Raw genomic sequence first — 24,209 nt, 5'->3', positions numbered from 1 at the left:
ATGTGATGAAAGTTTTGGTACTTTACATGATACTGTGGAACATTGGTTAGCATCATTAGTCCGAACCGACTAAAACCAAAACAAATTCTAACCAAAATAATGAAAAATTTCCCATAAGAAATAATGTAAATAATATGTTTTTTTATTAAATTGTAAATGTAGAAAATAATAATAAGAAAGAATAATAATAATAATAATAATAATACATTTTATTTGTATAGCGCTTTTCAAAATACTCAAAGACACTTTACAGAAGAGTGAAGTAGAATAAAGCAAGTAAACAGAATAGAAGACACACCAAAATCCAACATTGATTGGTTAATACTAATTTACATGAGTAAAAAACGGGGGCGGGGGGGGCACAGCAGTCAGATATAAAAAAAGTTAGACATTAAAAACAGATTTAAAGAGGTGGGTTTTGAGTTGTTTTTTGGAGGTGGGAAGGTCAGGGCAAGCACAAAGTGAATGGGGCAGAGAGTTCCAGAGGGTGGGGGCAGCGATGGAGAAGGCTCTGTCTCCCCAGGTTCGGAGCTTGGTCTTACAGGGGAGTGCCAGGAGGTTTGAGTCTGAGGAGCGAAGGGGACGCGGGGGATAATAAACACACAAACGACCATACAGTATGTGATGAAAGTTTTGGTACTATACAGTGGAACATTGGTTAGCATCATTAGTCCGAACCAACTAAAACCAAAACATACTCTAACCAAAAAAATTTAACATTTCCCATAAGAAATAATGTAAATCATTTGAATCTGTTCCAGCATTTTTTTTTAAATTAAATTGTAAATGTAGAAAACAGAATAAACACACAAACCTCAGTGCATGTATAATTGGAGCAACCAAGTAGCAACCTACAGTATGTGATGAAGGTTTTTGGTACTTTGCATTATACAGTGGAACATTGGTTAGCATCATAATTTTGTTCCAGAAGATCTGACTAAAACCAAAACAGACTGAAGAATCCGAAGAACAGTCGGTTTGGATAAATCAAACCGACTAATTGATTAGTATGAATATTGAATATGATTTGTAAATCATATGAATCTGTTCAAACCGACTAAAACCAAAACATACTCTAACCAAAAAAACAATAAACACACAATCCTCAGTGCAAGTATAATTAATTGGGATCAGTAGCAGCCTACAGTGTGTGATGAAAGTTTTGGTACTTTACATTATACAGTGGAACGAATTAGCTGGAACAGATTCATATGATTTATATTATTCCTTCTGGTAAATTTTTCATTTTTTTGGTTAGAGTATGTTTCGGTTTTAGTCTGTTTGGATAAATCAAACCGACTAATTGATTAGTATGAATATTGAATATGATTTGTAAATCATATGAATCTGTTCAAACCGACTAAAACCAAAACATACTCTAACCAAAAAAACAGAATAAACACACAAACCTCAGTGCATGTAGAATTTGGAGCAACCAAGTAGCAACCTACAGGATGTGATGAAAGTTTTTGGTACTTTGCATTATACAGTGGAACATTGGTTAGCATCATAATTTCGTTACAGAAGATCTGACTAAAACCAAAACGTACTCTAACCAAAAAAAACATTATTATTCTGTTATTATTAATCTGTTAAAGAAAAAAAATGTAATTATAATTGTAAATGTAGCAGATTAAACATACAAACATCAGTGCATGCAGTTCTTTTATGTTTAGCACATATCAGATGAAGACATTATCCAACCGTGGAGTAAACCAGAAGTGTTTCCTGGTCTTTGTGGATGTTTCTTCAGTCAGATGTTTGCCCGGCTCGTACTACCACGGTGAACAGGAGCGCTGTGTCCAGTGTCCGCCTGGAACCTTTCAGGAGAGGGAGGGTCAACTGGCATGTGACCTCTGCCCAGGCAGCGATGGCCACGGTCCTGTTGGGGCAAGAAACATCTCATCATGTGCAGGTAGCAAACACCAACTGTAACGTTCAGGTACCGTTTTTGTAAAATATTCCTACCATGCTTCATCTGGCTTGTCTTCACACCACAGGCCAATGTCCCACCGGGTTCTTCTCAGGCGACGGCTTCAAGCCTTGTCAAGCATGCCCTCAAGGCACTTACCAGCCAGATTTGGGTCGGACATTGTGCTTTCCTTGCGGGGGAGGACTGAGCACCAAGCGTGAGGGTGCGAGCTCCTTCCATGATTGTGAGGTGAAAGGTGAGAGCGCACAGAATCCAACGTTGCGTGTAAATGGACGCTGACTTCCTTGTGTGTCTTCATCGGTGCTGCAGTGCAGTGTTCTCCGGGTCATTACTACAACACATCAGTACACAGGTGTATCCGCTGCCCGGTTGGAACCTATCAGACCGAATTCAGGCAGAATTATTGTATTTCCTGTCCTGGAAACACCACCACAGATTTTGATGGCGCTACTAGCGTATCACAGTGCAAGAGTGAGTATACAAATTAGCATTTTAGGCTTTTTCATTGATGCTAATATGTTTGTGGCGGGGGGGCATGTCTAGACAGGCAATGCGGAGGCGAGATGGGCGAGTTCATGGGTTACATCGAGTCCCCGAACTACCCGGGTAATTATCCAGCAAATGTGGAGTGCATTTGGAACATCAACCCGCCCAGCAAGCGGAAGATCCTAATTGTGGTGCCGGAGATCTTCCTGCCCTCAGAGGACGAATGTGGAGATGTGCTGGTGATGAGGAAGAACTGTGAGTGTTTTGCATAAAAAGGAGGGGGGGGGGGCACCGTGTCTGCAAACTGGATTCATCATTGTCCTTCCTGTGCTCTTGCAAGGGTCAGCTACATCCATCACTACCTATGAGACGTGTCAGACTTATGAGCGGCCTATTGCCTTCACAGCGCGCTCCAGGCGCCTGTGGATTAATTTCAAGTCCAATGAGGCCAACAGCGCCAGGGGCTTCCAGATCCCTTACGTGACTTATGATGGTAAGTAAAGCGCTCGATACAAACACGTCATCTCATAATATGACCAGGAGTATATTGTGTTTCCTCTCTCTCCCATCAGAGGACTATGAGCAGCTGGTCGAGGACATAGTAAGAGATGGAAGACTATATGCTTCAGAAAACCATCAAGAAATCCTCAAGGTGAGGCCTCAACCTGCCCTAGTTAGTCGATCCCACTACACACACACACATCCAGTCCCGACCTGATGATATTCAATACTGCATCTGACCCAAAACTGCCACGTTTGACCTGGACCGCACAAATAAGATCCTCGATCCGACCTGGAACTTGACCCAAATGTAGTATATTCTAATCTGTAATATGTCACAGTACTAAATTGTAGATTCATACATGCAAATCAAAAGGTGCTAAACGATTTTTTCCCAAGTGAGTCAGAGCTTTTCTTACTGTCACTCACACATGCTAAAAAAAATGTCTCAAAGGTCGGGCAAGTTACCCTACAACAGAGGAGACGTTATGAGGTTAATTTTAAAACAATGGTGATCAATGAAGTAGAGGCATCGAACATCTGACGAGGAGCAAAAAATATATACTATCTAATGGTGGAACAGTGGAACCTCTGTTTTTTTTAACAAAATGTACATAAACCGAATCAATTTTTCCTATGAAAAATAGTGTAAATCAATGAATCTATTCCAAACACAAAACACGTTTTATAGAGATTACTTTTAGTTTTACATGCAGTAAGCAATGCGCAATACATATAAATTATGACTTAATAGATAAATGAACATGTAACGCCACTTATTGACCTTTAACTTGGCGTGGAGGGAGGAGGGGGAGATGATGGAAGAGCTAGCCTGTTACATTTAACATTTCGTGTAGACATTGAAAGGGTGAAGTAAAATAAATTTCTATTTCACAATAGATGAAAATATGAGCTGGAAAACTCATATTACAAATATACAACATAAGCAGTAATATTTCAATATTGAACAAAGCAAAATTCGTTCTCAATCAGAAATTACTCCACACGCTTTATTGCTCTCTGGTTCTACCATATCTTACTTATTGTGTGGAAATATGGGATAATAACTATAAAAGCAATCTTCATTCGCTAAATGTACTGCAAAAAAGGTCAGTAAGGATAATTCATAATGCCGCCTACAGAGAACATACTAACTCCTTATTTCTAAAATCACAAATACTTAAACTTGCTGATATAGTTCATCTTCAAACAGCTAAAATAATGCACAAGGCTAAAAACAACCAATTAGCTAAAAATGTCATCCAATACTTCTCTACAAGAGAGGAGAAATATGATCTCAGGGAAGAACTACATTTGAAACACTTATATGCTAGGACTACGTTAAAAAGCCATAGCATTTCAGTATGTGGAATCAAACTATGGAATGGATTGAGTAAGGACCTCAAACAATGCACAACGATGAGCCAATTCAAGAAACAATACAAGCAGTTGATGTTTGCTAAATACAAGGATGAAGAGTCTTGAACGGTTACTATGGTAACCATTATGTCATTGTATGGACATATCACCTCGTACTTCGATACGTGACCCAAAAAATAAAAAAAATAAAAAAACTATATTAGGAAAGCAGGAAGTGAACAAATGTAACAGTTACTGATTGTAAAAGTACCAGATGTAGGGGTAGGATTTAATAAGCTTTGCTTCTTCCTACTCCTTTTGGACATGTGGAACTGTGAACTATTATGGGATGCATTCAATTGTAACCTGATGCATGTTCAAATGAAATAAAACCATTACCATAACTAAAATAATAAAATAATAAAATACATAATACATACATAATAAAAACTAACCACACCTTTCTTTTCTGCAATGATAATTGTACAAAAAACTGTGTAGTACACTATACTATGAATGCACCAAATATAAATAACTCATAGCTGTTACTGTAAACTCAGTTTGTTACAATTTTGGCAGACATCTTTATCTGTTATGCTGTTGCAAATGAATTTGGGGAACCTGAAGAACAAAAATCAAAATAATTAAATCATAAAATACACATTTAAGACTCTAACCTCTGTACTTCTTTGGTTCCAGGATAAAAAACTGATAAAGACTCTTTTTGACGTGCTGGCTCACCCAAACAACTACTTCAAGTACACCACTCGGGAGTCCAACGAGATGCTTCCTCGCTCCTTCATACGTCTCATAAGCAGCAAAGTCTCTGCTTTCCTGCGACCATACAAGTAAACATACATCTCCAACTCAGTAAACACCCCCCCTTCCTCTCTTACAGGCTACATCCCGCAACTCTTAAAGGACTTCGACATATTAAAAAAAAAAACACACGCTTTTTTTTTTTTTTTTACCTTCTGTTCAATTTCAATTGACAAACCTTTAAAATAATTTGTGTTTGTCAGTTTTCTATGCCGGATAAAGTACACAGTCCCCGAGCGTGAGCATTTTAGTGGGGATGTAGAATATGTGAGTGGGTTCGGTTTCTATTGTGACGTGCAATGAGACCATTAAAAGGGTAGAATTGCCTGTTTGAGACAGTAGGAGTGATATTGTGTTAGAGCTTGTTGTATTTGCTTAAATGACTGGACTGAATTCCAGCTCCGACTGCGACCAAGTAAGTAAGTATGACTGTCAGTGTTGTGCAAGTGTTGTGTAACCCGAGTTCCATCATCATCATATGTGTGTGTGTGTGTGTGTGTGTGTCCTCGAGGAGGAGCAGTTGCTAACTAATTCATGTCGCAGCTGCGTTCCAGCTCATTTAAAGCCTTACTATGTTTGAGCTCTTAGAGCAGTTTTACTGTTAAAACAGTTCATCTGTGCTGTCTAGACTGCACCAGCCTTTTCCATCCCGCCCAGAATTTGTTTTTTTTTTCTTTTCCAAGGCGACTTTAAAGCAAATACAAAAAAAAAAAAAAAAAAAGGTGGTTATTCATTCCAGGAACACAGAGGACATTTTTTGGAAGACGAATAATAAACTAATAACTGGTAGAGCCACAGGAATGAGATGATGTAGAATGTGTCTCGGAGAGTTGAATGTCTTTGAGGGACATGATGTTTTGCTGCTTCTTGTAAAAGGTCACTTTAAATCTTCAATCTCACTTTTGTCTTTCTGATGTACTCACGTCATAGTCTGGATATTTCAAATAGATAAAAAAAAAAAAAACAAAGAATCTCGAAATACTTTAGTTGTTCTATCACCGTGGAGCAGATTTCAATCTTGTAAATAATACAAATTAAGACGAGGGTTGATTTTTGTTAAAGCAGGACCCCAGAATTTTTTTTTTTGCCCCCTAAAATGTCGTGCCCGTTCCAAATCCAAAGACTATACAAACTCCCCAAAATCATGTTTGTTGTGTCCCGGTGAAGACAGCTCTTCCAAAGAGGTCACATTGTTTTGTGCACTAGATCAACAGCTCATTATTCTACCTTTTTTTATAGTAAAAGTGCAATGATTAAATACATATAGCACACCTTCAATTTGGTTCAAACGTGACACAAAATAATCTTGTGGAAAGCAGCACTGCATGAAAATTTTGCATTTTCTGTTTGGAAAATTAAAAAAATATATATTTTCTTTGTGATTTCAAAACAATGACTGCAACAGGGTATTATAATTTAACTTTAAAATAAAATAGGATGCATAGTTTTAGGAGATAAAAAAAAAAAAACGTTGAAAAAAGACCTGGCAAGTGTCCCCTGCAGTAAAACCGGAAACAGGAAGCAGCTCGGCTGGTTTAGAAACACACAATGTGATTTACAGGGCATTTATTTACCGAAAAGGCCCCAAAAGAAAGCAAATAAACAGTTGACCGTGTCATTGCTAATCCATACGTGTACTGTATTCAACCGAAGAAGGAAATTAAGTTTTGATCGCAAATTTGAGGCCATGTCACTCAAAAAGATTGACTGAATTTCCTTGAAAAAAATAAATTAGTAGTACTCCCCTTTAGTTCAGAATCAGCTTCTTTCCGGCAACCTGAATGATTATTATTTTTTTTTTGGATTGAATTTGATGCCTTTTAAAAGAGAGTTTGCTATGATGTATCATATAGTTGATAATATTTGCACTTGAATTGTTATTGCTCATGTAAATGTCTGGATTTTGTATTGTCTTTTTAAAATGAATGGAATTGGTGTTCTTTTCTTGTAGCTTGTTTTGTTCATGAACGCTCACTCGCAGTTTAGTCTATAGATGATGATACACGTGACATTATCCACTGTAAAGAAAAAAACTAAATGTACAGGAGGTGAATACAACAAGTTTGTACTTGTTCTTGCCCAGAAACACATATTGAAATAAACATACACATTTAATGTCTGGAAGGATGTTATGAACTTTGTGAGGAAATGGCAAGGAAGCATAAAAGGGGACCTATTGTGCTTTTTTTTTTTTTTTGCCGAGTTTTTTTTTTAAAGTTCTACTTGCATCAAAGCGATCCGGACTTCCTTATACAGGCTACACTCAGTAAATGCGGACTTACGTATCCAGAAGTCCTCGAGAGCGATTAGGAGTGGCATTAAACAGTCGGAAGCAGGAAGTCTGTGGAAACACTGCAGAAAGAGGTGCAGAATCTGGAAGATCTAGAAAGCTTTCTGTGCGGGTTATTGTGTGTAGCTACTCTATAGGAGTCCACAACCCAATACAAACCGCCGAGAATGAGCATAATAGGTCCCCTTTATGGTTATGTTGTTCCTGGACTGAATACTGTAGCGCCACATCAGACGGCATATCGGCTCCAGTTAGTACGCCATGCTGAAATTAAAAAAATAAAAAAAATATCATATGAAATATGTTCATTAAGTAATTATATCGATAATCCAGTGGTAGAGTTCCAACCGTTGTTTATTTATGTGTGTCTACATTTGGGAAGACTGGGAATCCACTGGCCGTTGTTGCCGCAGGTGACAGTACTCACGCCAACCCTTGTGTAACCGTGGCGACAGTCGATGGTAACGGCATCCCGGTGTTGATAAGGTCTCGTGTGAGCTCGCGTCCAGGCGGCGTTGGGCACACTGGGAGGTGGACATGTGATCTCTGTGGAGAAACTAGAACTTTTATTCGGTTCTATTCATGACAAAAATGTAAATAAAGTTGTTTCAAAATGGCTGTGTGATGGCTGTGTGTGTATATTGTGTACCTCTGCATGTCGGCGGTGTGCTCCATGTGCCGTTCTTTGTGCACCATACCTCCTTGTTCCCCAACAGGGTTCCTCGGCGACACTCGTACACTATAACGCTCCTGTACTTATATGGACCTTCTACTGGGCCTTTCTTCATTGCGTTGGTCACCTCTGGAGGCTCTTCACACTCCACCACTGGAACACATAGAAGACTTTCTAAACCACTATAGAATGGAGGCGGAAAAACTGTCGAGGGTGAGTTGATGCACCTTCACAAAAGGGTGCACGACCATCCCAGCCAAAACTCATGCAGTTCCTGGTTGACCGTCCTACAAGCTGAAACCTGGTGACACGTTGTTTATGATAAAATACATTGGTAATATAAGATAAGATAAGATTAGATTAGATTAGTACCAAGGGTGTCTTACCCCTCATCACAGTGAGCTGTAGCAGTATCTCCAAACTCCACTCCAGAGTAGATGAAGTATCCGTTTTTAATCTCCCCCGCAGAACCACACAGCTTACCTTGACAGGATGGAAACACAAAATAGTGGCTTATTGTTTGCTGTGGTTGGATATACAATTATTATTAAAAGAAAAACATGCTAGGTTAATTAGCGACTCCAAATTGTCCATAGGTATGAATGTGAGTGTGAATGGTTGTTTGTCTATATGTGCCCTGTGATTGGCTGGCGACCAGTCCAGGGTGTACGACCACCTCTCGCCCGAAGACAGCTGGGATAGGCTCCAGCACCCCCGCCACCCTCATGATAATGAAAGAATATATGGGTGTTCACATCTTGGGCTGCACGGCGGACTAGTGGTTTACGCGCAGGCCTCACAGCTATGAGACCCGAGTTCAATTCCAGCCTCAGGCATCTCTATGTGGAGTTTGCATGTACTCCGGTTTCCTCCCACATTCCAAAAACATGCTAGGTTAATTGGCGACTCCAAATTGTCCATAGGTATGAATGTGAGTGTGAATGGTTGTTTGTCTATATGTGCCCTGTGATTGGCTGGCAACCAGTCCAGGGTGTACCCCACCTCTCACCCGAAGACTGCTGGGATAGGCTCCAGCACCCCCGTGACCCTCGTGAGGAAAAGCGGTAGAAAATGAATGAATGAATATATACTGCAAGAGGGGTTAGAATGCAAGCCACAAAGCTAGGAGACCCAAGTTCGATTCCACCCTCGGCTATTTCTGTGTGGAGTTCGTATGTTCTCCCCGTGCATGCGTGGGTTTTCTCCGGGTACTCCGGTTTCCTCCCACATTCCAAAAACATGCTAGGTTAATTGGTGACTCCAAATTGTCCATAGGTATGAATGTGAGTGTGAATTGTTGTTTGTCTAGATGTGTCCCAGCTGGGATAGGCTCCAGCACCCCCCGCAACCCTCGTGAGGAAAAGCGGTAGAAAATTAATGAAGTTCTTACGTTCACATTTGAGCAGAAGTGGCGTCCATTGTCCCCTGACACAAGTCCTGTATCTGCTGCCACCCACTGGCCTGTAGCCGACATCACACGTGTAATGGACTTGCTCCCCAGGGGCAAAGGTCGTCCTGGTGATGAACCTGTCAGCTAGGTTGGTGTTAGAGTTCTTGATATTTGCAGGAGTGCCACAGCCGCCTGTAAAAACGTGATTGTCACATGATGGAATGATTTTAAAACACCCACAGAGGAAGTAGTAGTCACCTTGGCTTAGGGAGGTCAGGCACCGAGGGGGTTTGGGTTCCCACTGGCCTGAGGGACCACACGTTATCTGTTGTGGGCCATCCAACATGAAACCTGAAGTGCAGGTGAAGGTCATCTTCTCACCCACGTGGTGAAAGGAAACATTGCTGCCCACTGAGTTGGGTACTTCAGGAGTGGAGCAGGTCGTATCTTCTGTATGGTTTTGAAATAATTCCAACTATGAATATATCTTACAACTCTTACATATCATTATGTATGACGACGGACCCCAAAACTACCTTCACATGTGGGGAATTTACCAGTCCATCCACTTTTCTTACACGTCATGTACTTGGGTCCTTTTAAAGTGTATCTGATAACCAGGAGAAACACAAATGTGGTCATTTATTCTATGGAGCTTTCATTGTCCAATCAGAGTTTACCCATCATTGCATATAGCGTAGACCTTCTCCCCGATGAATGAATGTCCTTCATATTGCAGCCACCCGTGGGGTAGATCTCCAGCATTACCACATGATTTTTCTGGCGTAAGCAATGAAATGGAAAACAATATTGGGATTAGAGGTTATCTATGAGGTAAATGGAATGGAGTCAAGGGCGCCCTCTTGTGGTCATAAATCAAAACTCTGTTGAACATGTTTTAGCAGGTGACCACAAGAGGGCGGCATGCATTAAGAAACATTTCATTCATTCATTTTCTACCACTTATTCTCACTAGGGTCACGAGGGTGCTGGAGCCTATCCCAGCTGTCTTTGGACGAGAGGCGGGGTACACCCTGGACTGGTCGCATCACAGGGCACATATAGACAAACAACCATTCACACTCACATTCATACAATTTGGAGTCGTCAATTAACCTAGCATGTTTTTGGAATGTGGGAGGAAACTGGAGTACATGCAAACTCCACATAGAGATGGCTGAGGCTGGAATTGAACTCGGGTCTCATAGCTGTGAGGCCTACGCGCAAACCACTTGTCCGCCGTGCAGCCCAAGATGTGAACACCCATATATTTTTTCATTTTCTACCGCTTAACCTCATGAGGGTTGCTGGGGTGCTGGAGCCTATCCCAGCTGTCTTCGGGCGAGAGGCGAGGTACACCCTGGACTGGTGGCCAGCCAATCACAGGGCACATATAGACAAACAACCATTCACACTCACATTCATACAATTTGGAGTCGCCAATTAACCTAGCATGTTTTTGGAATGGGGGAGGAAACCGGAGTACATGCAAACTCCACATAGAGATGGCTGAGGCTGGAATTGAACTCGGGTCTCCTTGCTGTGAGGCCTACGTGCTAACCACTCGTCCACTGTGCAGCCCAAGATGTGAACACCCATATAAAATTAGAAAAAGAAAAAAAAACTCCTGGTAAATTTGTCTTACTTTCACATTTTAGAGTCAACTTGGTCCAGGTTCCATCGATGCACGTCACTGACAGGTTGCCGGCGTGAGGAACGAAGTCCTCGACACAGTTATAGTAAACCTTCTGGCCGCTGTCAAACGTATGTCTCCTGCTGAATCTGCTCCTGAGTCTGGTGGTTGGATACTTGGGCGGTGAAGAGCATCTTCTTGGAATTTGAGCTATTTTAGAAAATACAACACTGTCCATTCACAAGTTCATGACATTACAAAATGTTTTTGTTTTGTTTTTTTACTTACCAGAGGCGAGTAAAGAAATGGCTAAAAAGACAATAATCCTCAAGTTCTTCATGTTTGGGTGTGCGTCGGTCCAATGAGGATTACAAGTGATGGGAGGATGATGGCACTATTTATAGACGACCGCCCTGTATGACATCAGCAGCATTACAAACTCACTGCTGGTTACAATCATCACCAGACAACAGCATCGTGAATTAGAGATTTATTTGGACGGTTGTTGACATTAAAGCATTAAAATTATAACATTTTTACTCATTTGTGTTTTTTTAACCTATTACTACAAAGTTAAGCTCATAAGGAAATTTAAAATGCATTTCAGTCTTTTGACCTTTTAAATAAATGCAATCGTGAATATATACAATCAAGTATTCTGCAGTGAAATCATTTCCAATGTGGTTCTCAAATAGCAACATGACAACTGTGGATGACTAAACGCTTGGCAACAACAGCACACGCCCTGCTTCCCACATACGGGCGGAATTCTTGGTACCCATACACCAAAGATGGAAAAAAAAAACACAAGTAGCACTGAAATAAATGGAAACTAGTAAATCAAGAAAAATGTACTGACATTGCTAATGAAATAGACTTGGACAAAAAAAATGACACCCTGAACCTAATATTTTGTTCAGAAGCACTTCCTGTAACTTCTAATGAGACCTCATGTTTAAGTTATTTCCACAGTTGGCCAATTGGATTTAAATCAGCGCTAATAAAAGGCTAACAGTATCAATTAATACCTCATGCTGTTATGTGGTTGAATATGGCCTTATGTTAGTCACACTATTCTTATTTAACAAGCGTGAATATTATTTAGGTGTTCAATTATTTTCTCTGATTACATCTACTACATTGAGTAATACCAGTGTATTTCTAGGGCTGTCAAAAATAACGCATTAACGACGGTAACTAATTTATTTAATGTGTGTAATTGACACATGCGCACTTCTCTGTTTTGACGGCAGATAGAAGCACAGTGGAACTTCATCACACACTTCTTCAATTATGGACAATTTGGAGTCGCCAATTAACCTAACATGCATGTTTTGGGGATGGGAGAGGAAACCGGAGTACCAGGAGAAAAAAAAAAACACGTACACAAAGAACATAAACTCCACACAGATGCCCAAGCGGTGAATCGAACGCAGGATTTCCCGATCTCCTGACTGTGTAGCCTACATGCGAATCAATGTGTTGGATCACATTATGACAATAATTAAAAATGGCACATTTACAATTTAAATGTGGTACTGCTTATCTTAAAATAAATCTAATGAATAAATCTAATGAATATAGATTTGACCCTGATGCTACCTAATAAATACACAATACATAAAAACTAAATCTAAACAGCTCAGCAGCTTATATTTCATTATGTTGAAATAATTTGAAATGCACCTTGTAGCACTGTGCTAACATACAGCATGATTGATTGTATAGTCTTTATAAAAGGAAAACATTCTTGAAAACTGGTGACCACGTAAGACACAGTGTCCTATCTGAGCAAGGGGGGGGCGGCAGTAAAAAAGAGCATTTTTATATGACCTCTGACACCTTGGTAAGAGTGCTTTCAAATATTTGTAGGTTTGAACTAATATAGATCACTCATGATCAGACAAGGACATTTGACCTTTGATCCCAACCATCCTGGCTCCCCTTGGTTTGGGTTTCATTCAAAACTCACCAACAAAAGTACACTGGAGCTTTAAGACACAGTTAAACGCACAGTAAGCTTTGTAAAGTCAATGCGAGGGTAACAAAAAGCAGTCACCGTCGAAGGCAAACCTATTTCTCCTCATATAGAAGAAATAACTATAAGTAGCACATGACTTAGTAAGACTTAAAACCTATTAAGAGACACATTTTTGCACAAGTGTTGACATTGTACACTTTTTTTTTTGCCAAGCCACAACTACACAAATGTGCAAATGTAGAGGTTTCTCTTGTGCCTGCCCACCACAGACAAGAACATAAGGAGGCACATAAACTGGATACGAGCTAATGAAGACAACTACACATTGACACTCTATGTGTCGTGCATAAGTCTAATGCACCATAAACTACAGTATAAATTGCTAACAATTCATGGATGGAGTGTTTTTCTTATGACGGTACAGTGATTTGGACTCATTAGGCGCAAAGTTGTTTGGAATAAACAACAAATGCTAACGGTGTGTAAGTGCTAAGGAGGATTAAAATGCGGGATCTTTGCAAACAGAAGTGCATATATGAAGAAAAGTTGGGGCATATTATGTATTTGGTCAGCGGTGTCGCCTGAGACTAAATGGAAGCACCTTTTCCAGAACAGCCTGTACAGTCGCCCGAGTCTGCAGCACTGAAGCCGTTCAGGGAGTCCTGTAAAGATGCAAACATCGAGTGAGGGAATTCTGAGCATGTTAACAAATACACCTAACCAGGAGGAAAGTTGTTCTGAGTGATAACTAGATGTTTCTCTGCTAGATATGTAACAAATAAACTAATTTACTTTATTTTTGTGTGTACTAACCTCACTTTCTTGCAGATCCACACCTTCAAATGACTCCGAAAATTGCATGCTGGATAAAGCTGGAGCATGGGACACACGAGGCTGCGGAGGGTTGCCCATGCTGTAAAGGCGAGGCCGCTTGATCTGGTCATGGCTGGACAGCGGTGTGAAGCTGTTCCTCCGATAGAAAGCTGGTGGAACCTCTCCTCGCTCTTTATTCTGCAGAGAAACACCTTGAATGAACGAATGTTCACACATGGCGTTAAATGATTTACAACATCCACCTCAACATAGTATGTTAGGGGATAACCTGGAGCTCTACACTAAACTGTCAGTTGCAAAAATAAAGCAAAGTCACAAAAAGGGATGGGCACCTCTAAGAGTTTTTTTTTTTTTATCCACAGTTAAGACATTGCAAAGTGACAGTAAGTTAATACAGCTGTAAAGAGAAAACATTAAGCCGGAGTTTTGGCAGGTTGCAATTTTAAAGGGGACCTATTATGCTTTTTCTCACTTTTCTGACCTATAAATGTAGTTAAAATGTTGCATTCTCATGTTAAACGATGCCAAAGTTTCAGTTAATGAGGTTTGTGCATTTGGATGTGAGCCCTGAAAGGAAGTTGAGGATGGCTGAAAACGCTCGGTTGGAGTTCCTAATTCCCTACCAGCAAAAGAAATGATTTTGAATCTGTCAACGGCATTTCACACTGGACTGGTTGATGGGCCGCTATGCAGCTGGACTAGACGAAAAACTGTTATACGCTATACTCTAAAATGCTAAAGCTACTTCTTGAAGTAACCTCTTTTCTTGAGAAATTTCAGACTGTCCAGTCTCTACTTCTGGATCAGAATCGGAATCCAATATAGTTAAAAGCAGACATTTTAAAAAGATAAATCGCCGTTTATTACCAACTCCTATACCGTTCCTTAGCTGCACAAACCGGAACTCCTTTTAAAGTACTTTCTAGTGTGAGCAACCACAGAGAAGTGGACGTGCCTGGAAGCATGCCATGGGTGGAATACATTAAAAACAGAACTTTTTCACGGGAACCACAACATCCAAAGAAATACAGCAAAATAGGTCAAGAGTCTAAAAGAACTAGAAAGCTTTATGTGCTGGTTATTGTGTGTAGCTGCTCTATAGAGTCCACAACTCAATACAAAAGGGCTGAAAAATGATCATATATATATCAATAGGTCCCCTTTAAAAATGGCAATATAGGTACATTAAGAAACAAATCACCAAAAAAATAAAACAACTGACTGCATATGACACCTCGCCCAAGGTCTGAAACACTGCGTGCTTTGGGAGCGCCAAAGCCACCGTTAAAGTTGCTCTCTAACCTTCTACTACGTGTTACCCTGTAAATTGTAGTACCCTGATTTTGTTTATGTGGGATCACTCACTCTGTCTAGGACTCCAGGCTGAACGTCTCACTGCAAATAACAAACAATGACAACCAGGAAACAAATATGAAGCTGCCTTTAAATAAGGCAAACAGACGAAAGACAAGAAAAGTAAACCAAAAATATTCAATTTGGTACAATAAGCTGATGAAAGACACTCTTCTTAACTCAACTTCAGCATCAGCTACAGGAAATTTTTAATTTGTTATGTTGTCATTGCATTAAATCTGGTGAAAATGCAGGTAATGTACAGTATGTGCTCACTTTAAAGCCACAAGGCATCAAACGCTCCGTTCACTTGACAACATCCATTCATGAACATGAACACATTTTTCTCAATCAACTTTCTGGCTGGTTGTTATGGTTCCACAATTTGGCCACGATGTTAAACTGGCATCAACAGCTTTATAACGACTTTGTTTTTACTTCTGCTAACCAAATAAAACTAGTCTGGGGATTTATTTTTTTTTTCCATTTATGAGCATTGAGGTTGAACTGTTCCGGCAACCACATTCAGAGAAACCCGCCACCCAGTTTTAAAGAAAACAATCAAAAAAGTCATAAGCTTACTAATGGTCTGTCCCTGTGAGTGTTGACAGCCTCCACCTTCAGGTCAAACATATCCACTTTACACCCTAGTAGAGCAGGCGGGTGAGGCGGGTGGAGTGGGGTGGGATAAGAAATGTTACAAAGCGGCCAATAAGATATACATTTGGACACAGTGTGGACACTTACCATAAGCCACGGGGGTGAGTTTGAGCACAGTGTGGAGGGGACACTTCAAGTATGGAAGATCGTCTGTAACAAACAACATGTTGAACCGTTTGTGGTGCACATTGTTGACAAAACTCTGAACTCATAATGCTGCTGTCATGCCACACCCAATTGTGGCTTCGGGAGAACAGGAACCTTTCAACTCAAACTTCTAAATTATAGTTCCATGTTTTACAAATACAGGACATTTTGAGACAATCTCACTGGTTGCCATATTGGAGAAACCTGCACAGTCACATACGGTGCACAAATTACTGTTTACGCTGTACATTGCTTTTCATATTTGATGTCATCTATTCTCCACATTGTTATTATTATTATACGGGAGCCAGGCAACAACATTTCATTGGCAATTTCACTGCTGTGATATTGTGCAATGACAATATAGTCTATCTATCTGTCTCTATCTATCTATTTTGGACACACACAATTTTAAAGCTCTTTGACATGTTTGAGTGTGCAACAGGATGTCACATCACTCATCGGATATTCCGCTTGTTACTGTAGCTTTCCGTCGTTAGCAAAAAATGGCAATTAGAAAGACAAGACCGTTGCGTTACAACAGTCAGTAGAGCAGAAATTGGATGAACACACCTTTGTAAATACGATTTTTCTCATGCTTTTTTACCTGCACTCTTGTCCAGAAAGTAGGCGAGCAAGCAGCGCATTACAGCCTGATGACAGATAACCAGCACGTTACCCTGTCGCTCCAGCTCCATAATAACAGGCTCCAGTCGCTGGACCAGGTCCTGGTAGGACTAGAACCAAGGCAAAGTTATATATAGAGTCCAATGTGATCAATTACACAAATTTGATGTCAAATTACTTCTCCTCCTGGATAGCGGTAGTGGTACTTGTCCTGGTACCTCATGGCATACTCATCTGGGTAGGTTTCTTCAATCATTTTATAAGTCATCTCTTCACACACTCCCTGAAACACAACGCAGTTAAACACTACAGCTGATGGCTCTTGGTATGATCGTCTCTTAGGCCTAAAACATACAGCATCAATCTCATTGAGGATCTTCCACTGCTCGTAAGGAACACCTAGCTCTTCAGCGGTTTGAATGGTGCGCCTTAACTGACTGGTCCACACTTTCAGGTCCGACAGATGATGTTCTTCTACAAAACCCCTCAGTGCGGCTGAAAACTGACACAGACAACATAATAAAATAGCTGTATGTATTTCAACGTGCATCGTTTTTATACCTATATTAGGCATATACTAGGAAAACATTGTTAGATCAATCCTAGCACCTCTTTGCCTCGGTCTGACAGCTCAGAGTCTCCGCCGATGCGTCCTTGCTGATTGTGGTGGCTCTCTCCATGCCGGCAGAGGTAGATGGAGTGAGAGTGGACGTGGATGTTCATGAGGTAGTAGACAATTTTACTCTGAATGTAATCCTGAACCCTATTGACGAGGAAACGCCGGCCAACGTTGATAACCTGGATGAAGGACAGGTTCCTGCAAACAAAAACAGCAGAAGATGGCAGTGAGTTTCACACAAACAAACATTTGTCTGTTGTGTCAAGATTGTGAAAGGGTGTATCACTTAATTTCTTAGACAGAACTTAAAACTTAATAGTCAGGCCTTCCATGATTTCACAATTTTCTTTTCAGTAACACAGGTATACTTTCTTTTGTCTGAATAAAGCTTATTTTGTCCATTTTTGTTGGTAAGATTGTGTTTGTTCTTTACTTACTTGTCACCAAATGTTCCTATTATATTAATTATAATTTATTACAACAATTTTATGGCCGTAATCTCCTAAAAACACTGCAAATGTTTGAGAGAAACTCCTGCCAAATCTCCAGAAAAACCCACCAGATACTGGGGGAACTGGTAAATCACTGGCAAAATGTTTCATACGTATATGTTTCATATACATGTACTCTGCTTTAATATGTAATTAAGCAGATTTTGTTGTAACCATGTGCTTTTTGGGGGTAAGGTTACATATAACACTTAAAAAAATAAGCCTCACAACACAAAAAGTCACTGCAAAATCAGGCATTTGAGGCCACAACAATCATGCTTTTCATCTCCCTCTGCTGGACAACTTCAAATCAACATATTTTTTTTATGCACAAAATCATGTAACTAAACATGAAAAATACAGATGACATGTAAAAATCTTACTTGTCTTGTTCATCTGGATCCAAAGGCTGGTAAGTTACTTTGTAACACTCTATTCTCTTGAGAAAATCCTCCATGACACTTTCCCTGTCCCTCTCTGGATAGTCTGGACTGGACACCTTTACGTCCTATTAAAAGAGAAAGTGATATACGGTCAGGGGAAGCAGGTGAGGCAAAGCATGATAAAAAAAAAATAATATTTGTCTGTCCATTGCCTATGTTGCACAGAGGAATCCAAAAATGAAAATACACACACACATATATATACGTATATTGTTGCTATAATTACCAGGATGTTTGTTGCAATAACATCAGGATCATCGCATATTGATTCAACAAAAAACACCTGAAAGAAAAAAAATCATTTTAAAACACACACACACACACACACACACACTACAGCAAATTAGCAATGGAGATTTGACCTTGTATGCATTCTTCTTTGCAAAATTAAGAATGAGCTCCCGCCTCTCTCTGGTGGTGTTGGTAGCATCAAAAACCTGTTATGTAAAACAAGACTTTAGGCCATATCAGGCAATCCCATACATTACATTATACACATATTTTAATGTTTATTAAAAGATTTTGGTTTTCTTACAGCGATCTGCCCTCCTTCCTCATTCAGATAGACCTTGACATCCTGCAGTGCCACCAGAGCGCACTGTCTGCACAAAACCAAAGTGATATGAATGCTTAAAGATTTGTCAATAAACACCTGGGAATTGAAAGAGGCCTCTGTTTGCTTTCTAGCCTGCTGGGCTGCTCTTACTCACTTTCTAATTTTCATGGCTTCTTCGTTGTCATGTCTGAAAAAGTCATACGACTTGTACGACTTCACAGCTTCTCTCCTATAAACGCCGAGGTTGAATACTGCAGGGAAACCAGAGAAGAGCATGACAACACAACTGTGACCTTCATATCAAGTGAGCCATACAAACCGGTTTACCTGCATTCCTCTGCAGTGTACAACTACAACTTTAGAGACAAGCAGTGTTGTCATCAACACACACTTTTAGCCTAACGCACGTGACGTGATTTGGGAAATAGCTGTAAGCATGGCAACAATGTAGACTTGAAAGCATGACAGTAATGTACTGTTCATCTGAGGATCATTGTGGCCTCAACAAAGCCATAAAACAATTAACCACAAGCAGCAGTGTAAGTAAGAATGCAATGTGCGACCCCAGTTAGTCCCAAGCAAAGGTAAGAATTTAAATTGTTAATCAAATGGCTGAATGCCCTGTCAGAGTTTAGTTTAGTTAATTAAATTACACAAGGCTCGAGTTGGTTTGTATTTGCTGATGACTTGATACCAACCCTTTGTCGGTACGCCAATCCAGTTGAGGTAGCGTGTCAGCTTCTTGGACATGTAGGTTTTTCCACGAGCGGGCAACCCAATCATCACAATCATTGTTGGAGAATTGGTCATGTAGGAGGCCCAAGCTGTTCAACCAAATACACACACACACACAAACAATGAAAAATAGTGCAAAACAAATACATAAAGGCAAGTGGTGAAATAATACAAAATCGGTGCTGCAGTGGTGTCAATTTTAGTTTAACCATTCACTTGAAACTGCATATCGGCTGGTTAACATTTCTCCAAGTCTGGGCTGTTTATCAAACATCTTCAGTGATTGAATAAAACATAAAATGGAAATAGACAGGTTCCTGTTTCCATAGAGGCACTCATTTTGCTACAAATATGTGACAGAGAAAATACCAAGCAAGCCCAGACTGGACTTGACATATCCTAACACTTTAGACATGTAGTATACCTAAAAGGGGACCTCTGGGAGGTAAAGCACCTAGTAATGGGAATCTCGCCAAAGCACCTGGCCATATCTGTGTTAAGATGTAGAGATTCTGTGCAGGATATCGTGTGTAGCTGCTCTATAGGTATAGAAGTCTACAACTCAATACAAAAGGGTCGCCAAATGAGCATAACATCCAACATAACTCTGGTTTATCACACCTGAGTAAAATTTGTGTAGCCACAGCTAGGCCAGGTTACTGCCTACACCTGTTCTCATTCATGACATCACTTAAATAGAACCTGCCTGACAAAGTGAAGTGAGCCAAAGGCTCCTCAAAAGCATGATATCATGCCAAGATACATAAACGGAACAATTTCTAACGCTTTGGGATTCCAGCAAATGGCGATGACTCATCCAAGAGGTCACAAAAGACCCCACAACTACATGTCTAGCTTCAGTTATGGTCAGTGTTCATTACTTTTAAAGCCAAAATGCAGTGTCTCAGAACATTACAATATTACATAAGATCAGTGCCTGTATTCTCTGGTCTAAAAGTTAAACTTTTTGGAAGGAAGGCTGCATTTCAGAAAAAGAACATCATACCAACGGTAAAATATAGTGGTGGTAGTGCGATGGCATGGGACTGTTTTGCTGCTTCACAACCTGGAAGACTCCCTGCAATAATTCCTAGAAGCTATTGTTCCGTGATAACTCTCTTCGACAAACAGCAGAGCTGGGGGGAGGGCAAGCATAAGGTTTGTACCCCGGAATATCATACCAATCGTCAAATATAGTGGTGGTAGTGTGATGGTACAGGGCTGTTTTGCTGCTTCAGAACCTGGAAGACTTCCTGCAATAATTCCTAGAAGCCAATGCTCCGTGATAACTCTGTAAAATCTTCGACAAACAGCAGAACTGGGGGGAGGGCAAGCATAAGGTTTGTACCCCGGAACACCCATATAAGGAATTCCAGCTCAAAGTGGTGTTAGAAAAAAAGCTCTCTGAAACCTAGCGTTCAGAGCTATCCCAAACGTCTTCCAGGGCTCACTTCCAAATGCGCAAACCTCAATATCTGAAACTTTGGCATTGTTTAGCACGAGCGTACAACGTGTATAGGTCATGCAGAAAAGTGGAAAAAACAGAAAAAGTCCCCTTTAAGGTGACTAGTTAATATTCAAGAAACTTAGCTCATGACTCAGCCATTTACCCTTGATGGATAGAGGGCAAAAAAAAAAACACTTACAGCACTTTTTCTCATTGGCTCGGAGGTCCATTCTTTTGGACTCTATGGAGTCATCCAAGGATTCTGCCAGTTTCTGGTTTCTTGCAGCCATCGAAGGTTCAGATTGTTATGGCGCTGGCCTGTTGCTCCCTCGTCACGGTCAAGATGAGGTCAGCATCTCTCGGTAGAGGAAGGGATCATATCGAATGACACATGAACCAATCGATGAAATGTCTACAGCCAAAAGAGAAAGGATGTTTGATGGAACACATTTTAGGATGAATTTATTGGTGCTATTCACTTGAGCCCAGTACCAGTGGAGTCCTGCACTCGCCGTGCTTAGGTTTATTTGTCATATTTAACGATTGGAATACACACATGCTATTAAATTTTTAATTCTGATAGCGGCAAGTGCCTTACTTTAATAAAAACTACACTAGTTGACACATTTTAGTCTTTGAAGGACAAACTAAGAAGTTAGGGGACTAAAAGATCAGTTGTAGTAAGACATGTATTTTCATAATTGGAAATGCACGAGACGTCAAAGCTCCACGAGACTGAACTCAACTAGCTCTAAAAGTTCATAATATGTGCTTTACAGATTGTGTTATAGTGGTATAACGTAACGGCGCAGCAAAAGTGTAAACTTGGAATGCTTACCAAGACGACAGCAGGTGTCGGACAACGTTCGTTTCTCCTTTGTTAAAATGCTGCCATCAGTTGGCGACACCTTCCTGCTCTCTCATTTTTTCCTGCTCCTCCTCTTGACAGGACGTGAAGCACAGCCAAGCTTGTGACGCCACCACAACATCCGGCTACGATCTTCAAATTAAAACATATTCTGGAGACTGTCAATCTCGGTGCCAATTGTGCACCAATTAGAAATGATTTAAGTATATATTAATGTTGAAAGTTAAATATGTGACGTTCATTCTCATATTGGTATTCTACACCAGGGTCGAAAAAAACTATAACGCTGCTTTTGACAGAAATTAGTTGGTTGGACTATTTTACTTTGAAGGCTGTTCAGTGATCATGTTCCTTCGTTAGGTGGGTAATGATAAATGATTCGTGATGCAGCCTATGGGAGGCGCTATGTTCCGTTTGACAGAAGCCTGGTTTGGGGTAGCCAATAGAGGGAAACTGTCGTGTTGGAAATGTAAAAATGAGTACCGTTACTAACAAACACAATAGCTTGTTTTAATAATTTTCTGTCTATATTAAAAAATAAATCACAACCTGATAGCAACAGTTTGACCTATTTACCGGGGCCTTTGCAATTGTCCTCACTTTCTCCCCCTTTACGGCGCCCCTGAAGACATTTGTTTGTTTTCTAATGGAAAAAAAGACACACATACTGTTAATCACTATTTCAAAAAGAAGATTCTATAAGAACAATATTGGGGGGTAAAAAGCAGACAAAACTTAGTGGCATTCCACTTTAATTCCACATGTCAACTTTATACAGAATTTTATCTATATATTTTAGGTTGCAATCAAAATTCTTTAGGCTCTTGGGAGAAACTAACCTCACAGTGCCTAATACATCATAACATTAAACAACCCTACATCTGTAAGATGTGCTTATTTTGCAAATATATGTGCATATTACCTTTTGTTGACTTGTCATTGCTGTATCACCGAGACAGATGCAATAGGGTGCATTTGCAGACATATTAGCCGTGATGTGTGCTAGAAAAGTCCAAGACTGCACCTGAACAAAACTCCATCTTTACTTGGATGTACAGCACAACCAAAAATCTGCATATTTGCAGAATTTGTAGCCCTTAGAAACTCAGTAAGTATAGGTCAACAAACACTCTCTCAAACAAAAGGAAAATAAACTAAAATAGTACAATTTGGAAAAAGACCACAAAACAGACTTGATTTGTAAAATGACTGTATTCTTCAAAACAGGCAAACACTGACGCACAAAAATGCATATCTTGACTTGATTGCCAATAGATTTATGAACTTAAAGTACACTATCATGAACCTGAGACTGGCTGATGACATGCTCTCTTTGCAGTAACTCTTTGGTCTCTTTCACAGGTGGATGGCAGATGTAGGTGAACTTGAACAGGAGACCTTTTTAATTTGTGACACAGCACATCTTAATAGTATCAAGTTCCTGGTATAAATTGAGACAAGGGTGAGGACAGGTCTGCTTAGTTTAGTGACTAACAATCAAAGCAACACATGTCAAAGGTTAATAAAAAGCTTAAATAATACATAATGATGCAGATTTTATTAGTTATGAACTTTTCCTCACGCTGTTCTATAACAATTTAAATATACAAGTTAAGTAACAGTACTTGAAAAATTTGCTTTTCTGTTTTGTTGCAATAATTGAGATTATACAAATAACTGCCTCAAGAAACATCACCATAAAAATATTTGTTCAGAAAATACATACCATTCATACACCCACATAAATTAAAATTAATATTTGATTACACATTTTTGGGGATGAAAACAAGTTTACAAGGAGCTGGGATTGTCTTCATTCTGTATCATATGATTGCATAATCTGGCTTGCTGCTCTATCAAGAAACTTGTGATTTATGTCCCGCTTTGTGAAATAATGTCAATAAATATTTTATCATACACTTGCACATACATTTGGGAGGACAAAATGATCAACTCCGTGCACTTCAGCCTAACATGACTACTTTAGCTTCAGCCGTTTTTAACCTTATCTGTAATTCATGTTAATTTTGACAGGCATATGAACAATACATTGTCTTACAATTGTTAATTTTTCCACCGACCAATAAACTTACTTTAACTGGTCTACTATGTGTTGTCTACGTGGTGTTTAACAATTGGCAGCAATTTAGTTTTAGCTAACAGGTAACAAGACAAAAACTAGCAGTCATAGGCATCTAAAATACATACAAAACCAAAGAAAGATCACAGAATTAAAAGGGAAAATGAACTTACCAATTGAGATCTTTCTCCACCGGGGATAGTTTAACTTTTGATGGCTGCAAGAAGATTGGCGTGAGGCACATTTTGGCTAGCTCCTCAACTCTCTGCTATGGCGCTTCTCCA

At 39.9% G+C, this 24,209-nt stretch overlaps 3 protein-coding genes across 10 annotated transcripts in view; 1 reads left to right on the top strand and 2 right to left on the bottom strand.

The window, feature by feature from the left end:
* Positions 1-8,175, top strand: part of scube3 (signal peptide, CUB domain, EGF-like 3) — a 98,559-nt gene extending 90,384 nt beyond the window's left edge. For 2 of the 5 annotated variants that reach the window (XM_058050618.1, XM_058050616.1), the window contains exons 17-23: positions 1,754-1,915; positions 2,001-2,168; positions 2,243-2,404; positions 2,477-2,674; positions 2,760-2,912; positions 2,992-3,071; positions 4,979-8,172. In XM_058050618.1, coding sequence (XP_057906601.1) covers positions 1,754-1,915; positions 2,001-2,168; positions 2,243-2,404; positions 2,477-2,674; positions 2,760-2,912; positions 2,992-3,071; positions 4,979-5,131 — 1,076 coding nt within the window. In that variant the 3' untranslated portion in view covers positions 5,132-8,172. Of the gene's footprint in view, positions 1-1,753; positions 1,916-2,000; positions 2,169-2,242; positions 2,405-2,476; positions 2,675-2,759; positions 2,913-2,991; positions 3,072-4,978 lie in introns of all 5 variants that reach the window. The other 3 variants (XM_058050617.1, XM_058050620.1, XM_058050619.1) reach the window with 3 other exon arrangements.
* Positions 264-11,510, bottom strand: LOC131103986 (complement decay-accelerating factor transmembrane isoform-like). Of its 3 annotated transcripts, XM_058050625.1 has the most exons (13): positions 11,373-11,509; positions 11,097-11,294; positions 10,132-10,231; positions 9,988-10,061; positions 9,710-9,901; positions 9,452-9,643; positions 8,448-8,544; positions 8,289-8,362; positions 8,038-8,214; positions 7,737-7,934; positions 7,381-7,652; positions 1,969-2,309; positions 264-1,882 (listed from the first exon to the last, which is right to left on the bottom strand). In XM_058050625.1, exons 1-10 carry the CDS (start codon positions 11,422-11,424, stop codon positions 7,747-7,749), a joined length of 1,344 nt encoding a protein of 447 aa, XP_057906608.1. In that variant the 5' UTR covers positions 11,425-11,509; the 3' UTR covers positions 264-1,882; positions 1,969-2,309; positions 7,381-7,652; positions 7,737-7,746. The 3 variants fall into 3 exon arrangements, with proteins under 3 accessions (XP_057906608.1, XP_057906609.1, XP_057906606.1); XM_058050626.1 differs by having other exon boundaries at positions 1,969-7,652; positions 9,710-9,898; positions 11,373-11,510; XM_058050623.1 differs by having other exon boundaries at positions 1,969-7,652.
* A 49-nt stretch (positions 11,511-11,559) lies between these two features.
* On the bottom strand, positions 11,560-24,150 carry LOC131103985 (6-phosphofructo-2-kinase/fructose-2,6-bisphosphatase 2-like). 2 transcript variants are annotated; one of them, XM_058050621.1, is made up of 17 exons: positions 24,099-24,150; positions 21,816-21,977; positions 21,177-21,389; positions 19,494-19,619; positions 18,950-19,046; positions 18,775-18,841; positions 18,602-18,676; positions 18,466-18,522; positions 18,180-18,304; positions 17,296-17,503; positions 17,042-17,188; positions 16,865-16,969; positions 16,667-16,796; positions 16,000-16,062; positions 15,835-15,899; positions 13,879-14,076; positions 11,560-13,727 (listed from the first exon to the last, which is right to left on the bottom strand). In XM_058050621.1, the coding sequence occupies exons 3-17, from the start codon at positions 21,265-21,267 to the stop codon at positions 13,653-13,655; spliced, it is 1,629 nt and encodes a 542-aa protein (XP_057906604.1). In that variant the 5' UTR covers positions 21,268-21,389; positions 21,816-21,977; positions 24,099-24,150; the 3' UTR covers positions 11,560-13,652. The 2 variants fall into 2 exon arrangements, with proteins under 2 accessions (XP_057906604.1, XP_057906605.1); XM_058050622.1 differs by lacking the exons at positions 11,560-13,727; positions 24,099-24,150 and adding an exon at positions 15,265-15,294 and having other exon boundaries at positions 13,934-14,076; positions 21,816-22,017.
* Positions 24,151-24,209: the final 59 nt, after the last annotated feature.

Source organism: Doryrhamphus excisus, chromosome 16 (genome assembly GCF_030265055.1).
Source record: "Doryrhamphus excisus isolate RoL2022-K1 chromosome 16, RoL_Dexc_1.0, whole genome shotgun sequence".
Taxonomy (NCBI): Eukaryota; Metazoa; Chordata; class Actinopteri; order Syngnathiformes; family Syngnathidae; genus Doryrhamphus; species Doryrhamphus excisus.
This window is presented reverse-complemented; position numbering and strand designations above follow the sequence as displayed.